Source organism: Centropristis striata, chromosome 12 (genome assembly GCF_030273125.1).
Source record: "Centropristis striata isolate RG_2023a ecotype Rhode Island chromosome 12, C.striata_1.0, whole genome shotgun sequence".
NCBI classification, from domain to species: domain Eukaryota; kingdom Metazoa; phylum Chordata; class Actinopteri; order Perciformes; family Serranidae; genus Centropristis; species Centropristis striata.
Window position 1 is genome coordinate 27164207 of NC_081528.1, and position 16094 is coordinate 27180300.

A 16094-nucleotide genomic window follows, 5' to 3' on the forward strand; every position below is an offset into this window, starting at 1 on the left:
AAAATATTACTTTCTTTTCAAATTTGGGACATCTCAAAATATGGTGTTTTTCTGTTATTTCTGGAAAAATATACATCACGTATCAGCAGAGTATAATAAGACCATTTTGAAAGTTTCTGGGCATTTACATTTTTTGAACTTTTCCCAGAAAAATTTCGACATGCTATAGTATGACATCTCCAAATATGGTGTTTTTTGTTTAATTTCTGGAAATAAATATATTACTACATGTATCAACAGAGTATAATAAGACCATTTTGTGCGTTTTAAGGCATCTTAAATTTTGACAAAAATCAACATATTACTTTTTTTTTTCAAATTTTGGACATCCTATTATACGGTGTTTTCTTTCATACTTTGCCAGATTATACTTTAATATGTATCAACAGACTACAATAAAACAATTTTAAGCATTTCAGGGCATTTTAAATTTTAAGATCTTTTTCTCAAGTTTTTTGACATACTTTATGGCAGAATTTTTTTTCGGTTTTTGGACATACTATATAATAGTGTTTTTTCATATATTTTAATGAGGATGATCAAATTTCAGTGTTCTAGGCAATTTTGAACTAAAAACACAATGTGACCTCTGTTTGAGATTTTTCAACATACTACGATATCTTTCTTGACTTTTGTTGTGATATTAGTGATTACATTTTTATGGTAAAATATACTATGACATTTGACACACACCTAATGTTTACACATTAATTAAAGGACTACTTTCACTGTGTGTATTGATTTTTTTTAAGTCACTGAATGGTGGGTGTTCTTCTTTCCCCTAGAAAGCCACAAAGTAATTTGTTTCCACTGAACAACACGCAGTAACACTCATTTGATTTCCTTTATTAGTATTTTTATTACTGATACATGACCTTGTTCGATACCAATGTCCCAGCACACACACTGTAATCTTTTCATGGAGCTCTGAGAATTGGCACAAACAATATACAAATGAATGTCCCTGTATACGATTCTGATTTAAATCAGAGAAAACAATAAATATCCAAAAATGGCATGAACACACGACAAAATGTAGGGTTGTATCATCAGAAAAAAAATATTTCAATTATGTGCAGTCTTCCTTTTATTCATTGCAAATATTAAATTAGCAAGAAAGAAAACAAATACAGGTAATTTTCAACTTTTGGCCTTAAAATAATTTATAACCAGTCTGAGTATAGTACATAGCAGAACATGAATGTACATACAGCAGTTTAAACTCAGTCTGGAGATTCCCTACTTTAATGTGGAGTTCAAATTAACGAGAAAAGACAGAAAAAGAAAAGCAGACATGTTAAAAATACAAAGATCACTTCTTGTGACACCGGAAGTCCATATTGGTCAAGTCTGAGCCTCTTCCGGTTTCAGAACATAAGATTTATCAAGACTAAGAATTTTTTTAAAAAGCACACAAATGATTAAAATTGGATTTAAGCCCAGACAATGAATAAGGCAAGCAAGCTCATACTATATATACAGTCAAGGTTACTATTTACAGTGTTTACATATTGTTTAGTGGAGTTTGTCTCCCCCTTCTGGTCCAAACTCGTCACACTTCAGACAGCAGTAATGAGTGCAGAAGAAGTCTCATGCTTTTAAATCTCTCAATGGAGCACACAAAGAAGCCACGCCCAATGCAGTGGCAACCAGAAGAGCCCATCCCAGAACAAAAGTGTATCAAGTGTGTCCACATCTGGAACAACAGCATGGGGATGAGAAAATAATTCCTCACAGTCTTCCTGATGTTGGTTTTGGTTTAATTATTTCCATATTGCTTTGCTTTATCCTGGCTTCTGTGATATATAAATATTACAAAGAGGCAGCGTGTCACCACACAGCTGGGTGAAAGGAGTGAGAAAGTGCAGAGCCACCCCATGATTCTCTAATGTTGAACACAAACAATATACAGACATCACTACTGTGGTGAAAGCAGATATGTTACTCACAAACATCTGCAACTCTTCTATGACTACTGTATTTATTGGAAGTTACAGCATTGCCTTATGCACAACTCAAATGTATTACTAATACCACATGACCAAAAGAACTGGATAAAACAGAAGCATAATAAATAAGAGCGTGAAGCCTAGATGAGGAATAACTCAGCCAGCCGACACTAAACAAACCACTCCATCACCAGGACTGCACATGGCATCAAAGTCACATTGAAGCAGTGAGGAGGACAGTCGCTGTAAGTGAGACCTGAACTTAGCAGAGCTAGACTCACTCAGAGGTATACAGACTTACTGAGGGGAAGCTAGACTCTTCCACAAGCTGTGAGGCTTAAGATGCACTAAAAAGGGGGTAAAATTAAGGTAAAAGAGAGAACAGAAAAAGGTTTGATCACGAGTCTTCCTGTAAAACTGGGTAGTTGTAGGGGCTAGGACATGGTGGTGGTATTAGGAGCTGAGCTGTAGTCAAACGTGGGAACTATTTGGTCTGAAACAGTAATTAGGATGTCTACAACTATCGGCCAATGCTTTCAAGTTACTTCACAGTAAAAAGAAAAAAAACTCAGGCAGAATAAGCTTGCAGCATCTGAGACACTTTAACCAAAAACAGGCTCAATTGAGAAAGTCACACTGTGGGAAAAGACTGAAAAACTGCAACATGGCCTATATGTATAGGTGCTGGGGGGAAAAGGAGCATCACAATTAATTATCAGACTAAAAAAACCCTCTAAGAAACACCTCTGACTGGGATGAGCTCACAGTAAGTAAAGATTAAAGAAAGAAAAAAAATGCAGTAGGTGTAAAAAAAAAATTAAGGTCGCCCACATACTGCTAAAACCTGCTCTTTGCTCTAAAAGCCAGCAAGAGTGACACAATTTCAGTGCTTGATATACATGTACATATACACTGTTTATAGACATACACAGTGTATATGTGTTTGTGTGGAGACCAAACGGAGGAAGAAGGGCCTGCAGACTGGTTTATGGAGCGAGTGTAGGCCGGTTGATGTGGACAGCAGGCCTCACGGTGGCGTCTCTGCATTGGTAGTGGTTGTCTTTTTCTTGGCCGGCTTCTTCACTGTCTTAGTTTGAATCTTGGAGGGAAAGAAAAGTGACAGTCGTTATTCACACAGTTGATTGAACAAGGAAAGGAAAACAACTGGAGAGATAACGATTAATTATTAAAAATGGAGAGGAGGTCCAAAGGTTCGACTAAAGTTGAACATTGAGTTTTATGATAAGACGTATAAAAAGGGCTGTTTACTCTTCATGGAGAGTTGTATAATGACTTTTATGGCTCTGGAGGAGTTAAGTCTAGTTTGAAAATAACCCTGATGATCTCCTTGGGTGATGATATGGTCATATTACATTTAAAAACGTCCCCATAAATGACACTACAGTTTTTAGTGTAGTAATCTCTATAAGCAGATATCTGCATATGAATGGAGAAGCTTTTGGTATTGGAAGAGTTCTGGACTTTGCTTGGAGTCAAAGAAGTGACTGGTCACGTCTGAGCAGACAGAAGAGCAAAAGATGCAAAAAGCATTGGAGAAAATGCAATCTCAGAACCCATCGGCTATCGTCTTATGATGGTTTAGCTTTTTTTTCTTTTTTTTCTTTCCCCCACTTACTTATCTGCACTGAACAGTGTGGCTGTTGAGGTCATCCCTCCACATTTTTGCTTCTCAAGTAGCTAATGGGAGTGTAAAAGGTGACCAGGCAAGGAAGAGGAAGTCTTGATCCAGGATATCTGTTATCGGATATCTTGATATCCGTTGGCAACACCCGAACCCCCCAAATATTGTCCCTTGCCCCCAGAGGCTAAATCAAATTGCATTTTGGGAATTGTAGGATACGGCGTCATGCTAAGGGATAAAATTATAGGATATTTCAAGTCCTTTTTTTTGTAAAAACAAAACCACAATGGTCTATAAAAACATTTCACTCTTTTTAGTAATGAATGTGTTATTGCAGAACAACTAACTATTACTGAGTTACTAAAGATGATTTAAGAAAAGGCAAAATAAGTATTTATACATTTAAATGTTCCCATTTGGTCCAAAAATATTGATACAAACAAACAATTTCATAATGTAGAATTTGTGCATTTGCTTTTATATCAAAATACTAACATGAAACTGCCACTAACATTTAAAGCAATCTTTTGCTCAACTGTATGTCATTTTATGTTACATAACTGATATTTTTTCTTTAAAAACAAAACAAAAAACCTTTCTTAAATACTGTATTTTATAGTTAAAGAATACCTCTGTCTTAGCAGCAGCAGGTTTCTTGGTTGTCTTGACAGCCGCAGCACGTTTGGGGGCTTTGTCTCCCACATCTTCATCAGAGTGTTCAGTCCGCGTGTCTGATTGGTCGGAGCCGTGTTGTGATGACGCATCATCAGCAAGTGATGTGGCTGCCAAAGATCGGGCTGCGGGATTGGACCAAAATTGGTGGTTACTCACTGGGAAAGTAGTTCAGGGTTAAGACTAAAACATGAGCAGATGATTCACCAGACAGCTGAGAGAGCAGAGAGAATGAACCAAGAGGGGCCGATTTTAAATATCAGCAGCAATCAACCAGATTCATACATTTCATTGGCTCTGAACCAGGATTTAATTCAATAAACATTTAAACTAAAAAATGGATCATCCTCTCACACCACCCAGTGGCCAGCTTTCAAAATATAGTTTATTATTCATTTCATTCATTATTCATCGTCCAAATTCGGTGCATTCACACCAAAATCTATCTCTGAGCTGCTGCTGTTAACAATCTGGACCCCATGATTTTCCACAGGCTGCGACACCAATCACGCCTCTTTTACTAGGATTGAAAGTCCCTTAAACAAACTGTTAACAAGTTTCTCAATGTTCATTTCCAGAGTTGCTTGACAGTGTAATACATTGTATGTTTATTGTATGATAATGTCTAAAAAATGTTAAATATTCTGAGTTATTTGTTTTGGATTTGGAGAGCTGCCTTCTGAGTACCTTAGCATAGTCAATAATGCAAAAATGAACACAGAAAGGACCTATATTCCAGCTCAAAAATTCACTATATCAGCCTCCATATCTTTTATCAGTTATCCTCTCCAACATTGGTATCGTTCTCAAATCTCCTGTTGGTCAGGCTCAGTTACTGTATTGCTCACAGGTTAGTAAAAAGGAACATCCATGCTCAAATGCACTTCACCGTGAAGATTATATTCAAACTCCAGCTGTTGTGTAGCTCCATCTTTCTCTCAGACTGGGTTTTGTAGTTGTTTTCTTTCCAAGTATAAATTAAAATGTACCACTTCGCCCTGTTGGTTCATTGTTTCACTGCCTCTGTGTCTCTCTGTATTCAGTTCACAGCTCGGCAGGCCCACACAGCCAGCCAGCCGGCAGTGTAGTTAGACACAAAGCTTCTCCTCCCACTGGAATCACATGCTTTCACCCCCCCACTCCACACTTCTTTGCCTCTCTTCTCCCCTGCCATCCTGCAGTGCTTTAAATCACATGACTCCACTTGGCCCGACCAGGCCCAGTGCTTCTCTGATTAAAGTTACACAAAGGAAGTCCTCTGAGTGACACTTTGGCCCAATCAGGAAGCTGAACACGTTAGTATTCATGCAGATGTGTATGACTGAATGCTTCTGAAGCAGTGTGTGTTGATGTGTGGATCTTACTCTGCCGTGCGGCGGTGCTCTTGGCCCGGGGCAGCGTGCTGGCTCCTGAGCTCATGTCGTCCACGGTTTCCCGTCTCATGCGGACATCTGTGTGCAGGGACAGATCGTCATCGGCGTTGATGAGAGTCAGGTCCTGCATGCTGAAACTCCGCAGCTTGTCTGATAGCACGCCCTGCCCCTGGGCATCGCAGAAAAAACACACAGACATGTCAGATATGAGACAGCAGGAGAAGATTGATCCCTTACCTCGCCATCACTCACATCTTATAAGAATTATAAAATAACTTAATGTGCCAATTCTCATTCGTTTGATTCAATTGATCTACTTTGGGCTGACAAGATAGGAAATAATTGGGTAACGCTTTATATTAAGGTCCTTGTAATAACCATTAATTCACAAGTAATAAGGCCCTTGTAAGTCCTTACAACATGCTTATTAACATTGCGTTTATAAGTTTATATAAGTGTTAATAATGGCATTACAAACACCCATTATGTCTTTGCCATGCCTTTATTAATCTTATTTTGTTTGCTTATTGATATTAAACTGTACTTTATTACTCATCTATTTTAAGTTAACTATAAGTTAACTATGCTTTTTGGAACTACCGGATCTAAAGAGAGAACAATGCCTTATTACTTGTTAATTAATGGTTATTAAGGACCTTATTATAAAGCGTTACCAATAATTGTATTGGGCAGCAAGGGTTCTGAATATGCAAAATAAATATCTTTTTTATTTCTTGTACAAACAATATGTTTCTGGCCATTTAAAAGTTCATACTTACATGGTATTTTGGGTTTCTACTACAACATGTTTACTTGCTTTATTAATTATTTCTCTCATACGTCTGTCTGCCAGGGAATGACTATAAGGGCACTAAAGCATATCTTTCTACCCATATAAAGTACAGTTGTGACACAACAAACAAAAGTTGTGACATCACAAACTGACAGTTCGAAGTCTCAACAGTTCATTTAAAAAAGGCACAGTTTCTGAATGAGAGCTGTGTGCATATTGAAACTCTTACAGTATTTATATAGCACCTAGAGCTGCTTTATAATTAAAGAAAGTTACATGGAAATCTCCCTCTTTACAAAACTGGACATTTAAGCTTTGACATTTAATCACTTGAATGAGCATTAAACTATTCTGATTGTACCATCTTGAGTTGCAATATTTAGTCAAATGAATTGATAACTTGTGTGAGGATTTGCAGTTTTTCTCAATTTAATTTCATTGTAAATGAAAATATGTATTTAGGTTTTGGACTGTTGGTTGGGGAAAAAGGCTATTATAGAAAACTTAATCTTAGATTCTGGCAATCTTTTGGCCAATTATTTAACTCATTGAAATAAAAAAGTAATTAACCAATAATGGACATTACTTTATATTCAGCAACTACACTAAACAAGATTCGCGTTTTTTTTTACCTTGATGCAGATCATTTTTGTGCATTAACATTGAATCTCTGCTTGAAGCCAGTTAACCGAGCAGTTAGTGTGATCTTTTTATGTGGTAAAAAAACACTGTGATTTGAAACAGCAATGGTGACTTATGCATGTTAATATTGTGCAAGTTATTAAGTCATGAAACACAGAGCTCACCTTGGTGGCCGCAGTGACAGCAGCATTAGCAGCCAGGTTGAGACCCCTCTTTCCAAACCTCATCATGGTCTCATAACTCCTGTCTTTGGCCTGCGCTATGTACTCATCTATCTCCTGCAGGTAACAGGGAAGACAAGGATGTAAGCAATCAGTGCAACAAGAAAAAACAAACATCAGATGAACATAAACATTTAAAAAGGTCATGTCCCTACTTTCTCTTTGTTCGACAGCGTTGGATGGACAAACTTGCGGTAGAGGACACTGGAGCCTTTGGTGTATGGGGACAGGAGCCAGATTACAAAGGCAATCTTTAGCTCAAAGTAAAACGGGAACCTGGGCAATGAAACAGAGTCGTGCAATCAGCAGAGGAAAAGAAAAATGTACAGACACCTGAGACATAAAGTGAAAGACACAAGAGAAGATGAGACACTGATCTTATGTAGAAAAAATGCAGAATAATGTCTGGGATTAATGTTACGATGTTAAAGTGAAAACAAGATACTTTGATAAGAGATCATTGTACTAAAAATATCAAGAACACCTCGCACTAGATACACACATGAATGCATCTATTGATATTACATAAGCAGTTTATTTATTAGAAGGTGGTTGTGCACGAGGGTCGTCATCATGAGCAGCTCCTGACTCACCATGATAGGAGCAGGTCTGTGGCTGTTTCTGCTGTAGTGAATAACGCAAACACTATCCAGTACATCATCCACTTCACCTGGAAACACACACACGAAAAAGTGAGTAGAGAGAAGATCACAAAAATAGCACATGAGACCCCACAGCTTCCAAATGCACGTGCTGAGACACGTGGAGCTAAACAAGACATGCCAATGCAGAAGTGGAACATATGTTTCAGTGCCGTCAGATCACATCAGTATGCATGGATAAAGTCCCGGAGACAAAGGAAATGTAGGGCATCATCATCATCATCTAGACTAAATGAAATGTTATAATGTAGGCACTCAGAGGCAAACAATATAACACCACAGATTTAGTGGGAATATATTATCAATAATACACGTATTTGTGTATCAAATGTTATAAAATTAGAGAAAAGCTCTGCATGCTAACAGTTTATTTAAAGGCATAAACAGGCCACAGGCATGCAGCCAGATACACACACGTAACAGTGAATCATTTGAGTCATTAGAAACAAGCCAAACAAGAGGAAACGGGAATGAAAACATCAGTTCTAAAAATGGCGTCCTCCACTCTCTCTCGCCATCCCTCACTCCCTCTCCTACTGTGGCCGTCTGCTTGAGCAGCAATTGAGGAGGGGGGAGGGTTGTCATGGTAACCTGCAAGGAGGAGACTGTTCTCTAGTGCAAATCTAAGCAGAGGGCCAGGGTGCTGCCGTCTCCTCCTCCTGGACCCCCTCTCTCTCATCCCTTGCAGCGATGAGGTAAGCAGGGAGGACCCTGTTTATAACAGACACACTGGGAATCCACTGCTTTTTATTTTTTATTCTTTATTCTGGTTTTCACTGGCAACACTGGTTGTTCGGCTATTAGAGCCTCACAGATATATCAGTTAACTGATATTATCGGTATCGGTGTATAAGCTGTCTGATATGAAAACTTTTTTTTACATTTTTTAATACAATATATATAATGCAGAAAACGTTCACGGTGTGATTTAGAAAGTGTGTTAGGCCTTAGTTTTTTAGGTTTTAAAAACTCTAGATATTTATTTTATTCCCATTTCGGTTATTGATGAATTTTCCCCTCTAAAATCAATATTAGCAATGGTCTAAAAAATCTCATATTGGTCGGGCTCTAACAACTACAGTCATGGAAAAAAATATTAGACCAACCAACAACAAAAATAGCTCATAAGAGTTTAATTTACGAGCTGATATCTAGTCATTTTCCATGGTTTTCTTGATAATGATTTGGTTATTATCAAGAAAACCATGGAAAATGAACAAGAAAATGAGGAATCAAGGGTGGTCGAATATTCATGTCATGACTATATTTGTTATGTTACTGCATTATATTCTGTCTGTTTTACTTCAAATGCATCCAAATCCCAAACTCTTATAATTGCTCAGTGTTAATGTCTCATGCTCAGTGGGCTGTGTTGAGTTTTGGAACATCAACAGTGAAATCTGAGAAAATTTTCAGGCACCAAATGACCTCATGACAAACTAAGGGAGTGTATTATGAATCATTTCGGTGCCAAGGGGTGTGGGCGTTTCATGCACTTAACATGCAATGGGTGTTAGACACATCAGTGCTTTCCAATCTTATTTGCTCATTTCCTCTTCAAAGGATTTTTCTGAGAATCCTTCATATTAAATGACACTTGTGGCCGTTAAGTGAAAGCAGTCAGCATCCTCCTGTTGTGTTGCCAATGTGTGAACGTACTGTAACGTTTGGGCACCCTGAGCATCGTCCAAAACTGTGACATGAGAACGAAATCGATTGACTGGCATCATATTGATATCATCATGCATCATCAGGTTGATACTTACTAAGAAAGCAGCCAACACCAGATCCATTACACGTAGCTACAGCTAGCTGGCTTACCATAGCTTAGCATTGGTTAAAGTTAACTAGTTGGCCTTGCTTCATTTTTAGCTAGTGGTTTGTACCATTTCATCACTTATTGTTAGCTAAAATCAAAACTGTTTGTCATGAAACACAAGGTACTCTGATGGATCGTGCTGGCTTGTGAAGTAATTTGGCAAGCTACCCAACCAAGTGATCCAGAAAGTGATCAGAAAGTATCTTGCAGGCAATAACAACCACTGGCTAACAAGAAAACAAGCAATCGGAGGACGAGAAGACAAAAATAAAAAAAGTTTTCTTTTCTTTCAATAGGAAAAAAAAATCCAGCTTGGTCAGTTTTGATCACCAAAACCAAACAATGATCGCTTTATGAATAAAAGACCCTGACAATGTTGACCCTAGTTTTCTCTCTAACGTTGGTTATATTCCTATCTGACCAAATAAGCTTCCCTAGATAAAACTTTTTATATCCGTTTCATAGAAATTCTTCACAGCCTGTTATAGGCAGCCAGTTTTTGAGTTTTGTTACAATCTGTTCACACACTGGCAATACAATACAATTGTAACCTGTAAATTCCATCATATAGAACCCTAAAATAAAGTTTACTTTTTCTGGATTTGGAAAGTCAGTACTTAATCCTTCGGATACAGTTTATCTTCTTGTGACCCCATTACATTTATTATTTGTCCTCGTTTGGGAACAACTGCACTAGATGATGCAGATGGGTTTACACAAGCTGCACCATGGCAGCATGTTATGTAATCATTAGGAGGTGTAAACATTCATCTGGAGCAAGTGTTGGATAAAAATTATCTGCAGAAACAGCTGAAAGAATGCCAACACACAACTGTCTTGCTCCCAATTTGTCTTTTATTCCAAATAGACATTAATATTCACATAAAAAGAAGAATTAGGAGAGGGATATGGCGGCATTCATTGTCTTTTAGAGTCATTATGGTATCACTGTGACTATGTTTACATGACAATATTCAGAATTCAATATGAGTCAAGTAAACAACATATTTCATTTGGATTTTCCAAATTAGGCCTTATTCCAAATGTAACATTTTGCAATTAAGACGTGGGATATGCTGATATTATTCAGAATTTTGGAGCATTCTTTAAACATGTATTCAGTGCATTCAGATTTTGTGTCTCATTTGGAATTTATTTTCTTGCCCATTTATGGTAAAGTCTGTGTTGCCTTGTACACAAACCCAAACAGTTTGCAAGGCTGTGGCAAAGATCTATGTCCAATAGAAAACCCCACATTTCTGATCGGAACACACCTACGATCACAAAGCAAACTTTTTCAAGGAAGTAGCTGAAACAAGAAAGCTGTTTTTAACATTCAAACAAAACTGCCACTTGTGGGAAAAAAACTCCCATTAATGCCAGGCTGCATTGAAACGGGAACGGGATATTAATGGAATATCAATTTTAACTATCCATGTAAACAACTATGTAGGAACACTGTGGATTTTTGGGATAAGGGCAAAAGCTAGAAAACATTCTGCATGTAAATGTAGTCCCTGACCCAGTTTCATGAAGGTTGGTGTGCCCCAGTTAGCTGCCATGTTTGTCTGTGAGGGGCTTTCACTTCAGGGACCGGAGCCCAGATCCATGTACACTCAAACCCCAAAGCCCAGTTGTTTGATTAGTATGAACACTGAGTTCTGTACCTGGGCACGGTTGGTCAATCCATACCTGAGTTCACATGAAAAGGTGTTCTCAAGTACATTTCAGGTGTACTCAGGTACACATCAGGTTTAAAAACCTGTACCAAATAATGGAAGTGGGCTATAATGTAATGTGAGTAGCAGTCAACGAGTAGAGGTGCAAAGATTTCTCAAGACCTCCAGTCGACTTAAAAATGTGTGCACCATGTGCCAACTTCAGCCTCTTAAATGAGATCACCGAGTGTGATGAAGCAGGAAAGCAGGTGAAAGGTTCATTCTTGACATTGTCTTTACAAACAACTATAGGCACAATGTGAAGGATGACTCTGTTGTATGGAACAACATAAACAAATGCCACGTAGATGATGACCCAAGTGTATTCGGATACGGGTACAACTTTACTAATGTGAAAGATGAGCAGTGCAGGAGTGGAGAGGGGTGTGAATCCATCGTACCCAACATGAAAACACCCTGACACTGAGCATGATTACCGAAATATTAACCATGTTTGTAATAATAATCAAAGAGACAGAACAGCCTGTTTGCCCAACATCAAAAACAGAAATTGCTCCATTTGATTAATTTGTCCTCCCGTTATACTATGTCAAGTCCATGTCCTAAATTATATCTGTGGGCTTTGTATTACATTCCTACTCCCAATGTGCATCAAAACATTAGTGTAAAAATAGCAAACAGCAGCCTTGGGCAAAATATTCCAAAAGTCAAACAGAGCAGACAGGGGTCAAAGATGTTCTGCTGTGATTTAGTAACCAGAGGTGATACTCACATATTCCTTCACATTCTTCGTTTTGACAGCCTTGTATGAAGAGTATGCTGGGTAGAGCGTCCCAAAGGCGAGGCTGAAGAAAGCAGAGGAGCAGAGAAACGCAGGTCAGAGGAGGGAGAACCAGCTTGAGAACATGGCCCCTGGGTGTTTACTCTGACACCTAACAAATGTGTTCCTGCTTAAAAAGCAGGTTTGTGATGTTTGCTCTAAGCTTATGTAAACACAAGTAGCTTTCTGTATTATTGTGTTACTTTAAGAAAGTCGGTCTTTAGGTGGTTTTGATGTGAATAGTGATGCCACAGTGTAGAGTTGATGGGCTGTGGTTTGTAAGATCACACTGGTCGGATTATCCCTACAAAACAACAATGGAGACCATGGAGTCAGGAAGACTGCAGCGAGACAAAATGGAAAAACACACAAAAGTGTGCCAGGGGTGGGTCACCATGTGTTAGTCCGCGTGCAGACTGGGACACTGTGCACACAGCGCCGCGTTTTGATGTTGATTTGGTCGCATCCTGTGCCACTGTGGGGATTTGTGCTGATGTGACAGGATGCTAAATGCTGAGTGAGGGGACAGCAGGGAGAATAGAGTTCAGAAAGCCACTAGTTTGCCAGTATGCTTACTGTGTAAGCCCCTAATTGTGACTTGCAACACTTTAACTTTACTCTATCCCTGTTGGGCTTGTGCTCCCAGCTGCACATCTACTGTTTTACTCAGCATTTAAGTAGGTCTTCCGTCCTAGTATGTGTCTCAGCTGCTCAGTCATGTGTGCAGCCCTCCCTGCCTTGTACAGTAAGCTGAGGCGACTCGTTGCAGACCCCTCAGCAGACGCCCTGTGCCTCTTTGTGTCCCCATCTAAGGTTTGCTACACAGACTTTGAGGGCATCCTGTCCTCTTGTTGAGACTCCAAGATCACAGATATTGAGCAGATTATATTGTGATTTACTCTGCTTAGTCTTCTGTTTTATGGCTAAAATAAATTATTTTTCTGTATTGAAAGAAATACTGTCCGACTATGCATTCAAATAAAGTGGCAGCTCCATGTTTAAAGCACAGAGTAAAGATGAAAAACGATTGATCTTGTGTTCGATGTGCAGCAGCCATTATGATGCATATCCAGTCATAATGTTTGCCTCCCATTGACGCATGATTACCTAGAGGTGCAGTGAAGTGGAGGAAAAGTGACCATTTGTCAATGTTTTCCTCTACTTATGTAATGCAAGCAAGAGATATTTACAGTAATGAAAATGCTATAACATTTCTACAAAGTCTAGGCTTGTTAAAAACATTATCCAGTACACTATGAAGATTAAGCCCAGCCTGGTTCATTCAGAGGTCTGACGATACAATATCAACATGAAAAACTCAAAGCAGTCACTTGATACAAGACAACACTAACGCAGCATTATAAAAATGTCTGCATATGAGATCAGGATGATGGCAGCTGCTGGCTTTAGTTGAGTCATCCACACTGTCAGGATGTAGTCAGGACAGGTGGAGGTCCAGGCCTGAAACTGCTCCACTCATCAAAGCAAGGAATTTTATGTAAAGTCACTCCAAACTGTTAAAAATGTTTGACATTTGTCTGGTTATGGAAGGATGGACAGACCCACATCCATGTCTGGGCCATGCCATCACATTTTACCCACTCATGGCACCATATGGTGCTGTGGTGCTTGGTCTACAGAGCAGCAATAAGCAGGCTGTGATGTTTTAAAGAGCCGTGGCAGGCAGTCTGTTTACTTGTCCGCAGCGAGGCTAGCATATTAAGCAGGTTTCAGTTGAATAATGTGGCCAGCTAACAGCCCTTTCCCCTGCCAACACATTATCTGTCAGGTGGTTCCTGGCTAGCCAGCATACGTTAGCTACCAACGGCTAGCAAGCGCTGGATGCTGCATCACTGTATTCCTTTTAAAACAGCAACGGCTGCAACGGCTACCTTAGACAATTGCTAAGCTAATTAAGTGTCTAATTAACAGTGTACCTACTGTATTTTCCTACATTACTGAATTGCAAAAGGGCAGAAAATGGATGCTAGCTAGTTGGCGCGGTGCAGCGTTTCTCATCAGACAGCTGATGAATGGAGGAGCCGCTGATCTAACGTTAAAACACAAGAGATGCAGCCCAGCCCGTACTCACACAACTATCCTCGAAATCATCCACGATACCATCTTTACGGACCGCTGGCCGTGACCCTTCACCGCTTCTAGAGAAATCTAGGTAGTCAGCAGGCGGGCTTGGTGCCCCCCATTCCCCTCCAGGACGCGGTGTGTTGCGATGTGAACCGGGAGGCTGGCCGGTGCTGCCTGTCCGCTGTGCTGTTCTGTCAGGTGGGTTAGCAGCAGCTGAGGATGTGCTGCAGTCTGGCTGCTCTGCTCTGCTGGAAAGAAAGGCTGACTCTTAAAGGGCCAGGGTCCCGGCTGCAACATTTTTAATTAAAAAAAAACAAGTGCCTCACATTGCTCCCCCTACAGTGAAATACACAATCCAAGCTCAATTACTTGAAAGCATGTGACTAATTTCATTGCTCGAGATCGTCACCCTGTTAAAATAATCGCCTAAGTCATTTTTTCAAGTTTTGCAGGAAACACAAAAAACTTCACCAAAAGTGTAACATATGACATTTATTGATCATTTCACTCAAAAAGGATGTAACAAATGATGGCTATTGGCATAGTAATAACACTGTGTGTAAATTATGTAACTTAAGAGAAATAAATTACTTAATGACAATTTTTTGAACATGCCTTTGTGACTTAAGCAAGATATGGTAACATTTTATTTTGAAGGTGTCTACATAAGAGTCACACAAGCCTGTCAGAAACATGACATGACAAGTATCATGAGCATTAATGTTACTTCAAAGTGTCATTAATGTTCATGACACATCCCATGTCATGTTTATGACACGCTCATGTCACTCTTATGTAGACACATAATACACACATACATACACACATAATAAACCCGCTTAAGTCACACACTTGACACAGACCATTATCTTTAAAGGGGTAAAATCACATGATCTGATCAACTGACGATGTAGGCGATTTTACCATAGGTGACCGGTGTCATGAGGAGATGATTTAGGGAAAAAAAAAAGTTTGACAAAAAATGACGATTATTTTAACAGTGTGACGATATGTAAACTTTTTTATAATTTGTTTGTATTTCTACGGGAGTCAAATGAGATGCACATTTCTTAAAAAGGTTATCATAGGAATTCTGGAGATTTCTGAAATAATTACTTATTCAGCAACAATAGGACAAACATTTTTTTCCCATGAAAATGTTTCTCAAAAGATAAAAAAAGTTCTACTTTTTGAAGGTCAACAGATAAAGGTTGTCATATCAGATATGTTTACATGAAAACCTTTTGCAGAACTCTGATATAATAATCTATTTAATTCAGAAAAACAGGATTTTTTTTTTCGTGAAAACTTTTCAGAATTGTGAGATGAACTTAATAATTAAGATAAACAGGACAAAAATGTTTACTTAGGTTAATGCAAGCTAGGCCAGATAGATAGATAGATAGATAGATAGATAGATAGATAGATAGATAGATAGATAGATAGATAGATAGATAGATAGATAGATAGATAGATAGATAGATAGATAGATAGATAGATAGATAGATAGATAGATAGATAGATAGATAGATAGATAGATAGATAGATAGATAGATAGATAGATAGATAGATAGATAGATAGATAGATAGATAGATAGATAGATAGATAGATAGATAGATAACTTTTATTACCACTGATGACTGAATCTTTGTTTGGACTTTACCAAAAATATTGATTGATAATAACAAATAACACATTCTAAAAAAAATTCCATATTTATTAGACACTAAAAAAAT

General features: G+C 38.5%; 1 protein-coding gene across 1 annotated transcript; it reads right to left on the reverse strand.

Moving 5' to 3' along the window:
* Positions 1 to 830: 830 nt before the first annotated feature.
* reep2 (receptor accessory protein 2) lies at positions 831 to 14548 on the reverse strand. Its single transcript, XM_059346483.1, has 8 exons — positions 14365 to 14548; positions 12225 to 12297; positions 7886 to 7962; positions 7448 to 7568; positions 7236 to 7349; positions 5628 to 5805; positions 4222 to 4388; positions 831 to 3048 (listed from the first exon to the last, which is right to left on the reverse strand). Exons 1-8 carry the CDS (start codon positions 14394 to 14396, stop codon positions 2977 to 2979), a joined length of 834 nt encoding a protein of 277 aa, XP_059202466.1. The 5' UTR covers positions 14397 to 14548; the 3' UTR covers positions 831 to 2976.
* Between the last annotated feature and the right edge of the window lie 1546 nt (positions 14549 to 16094).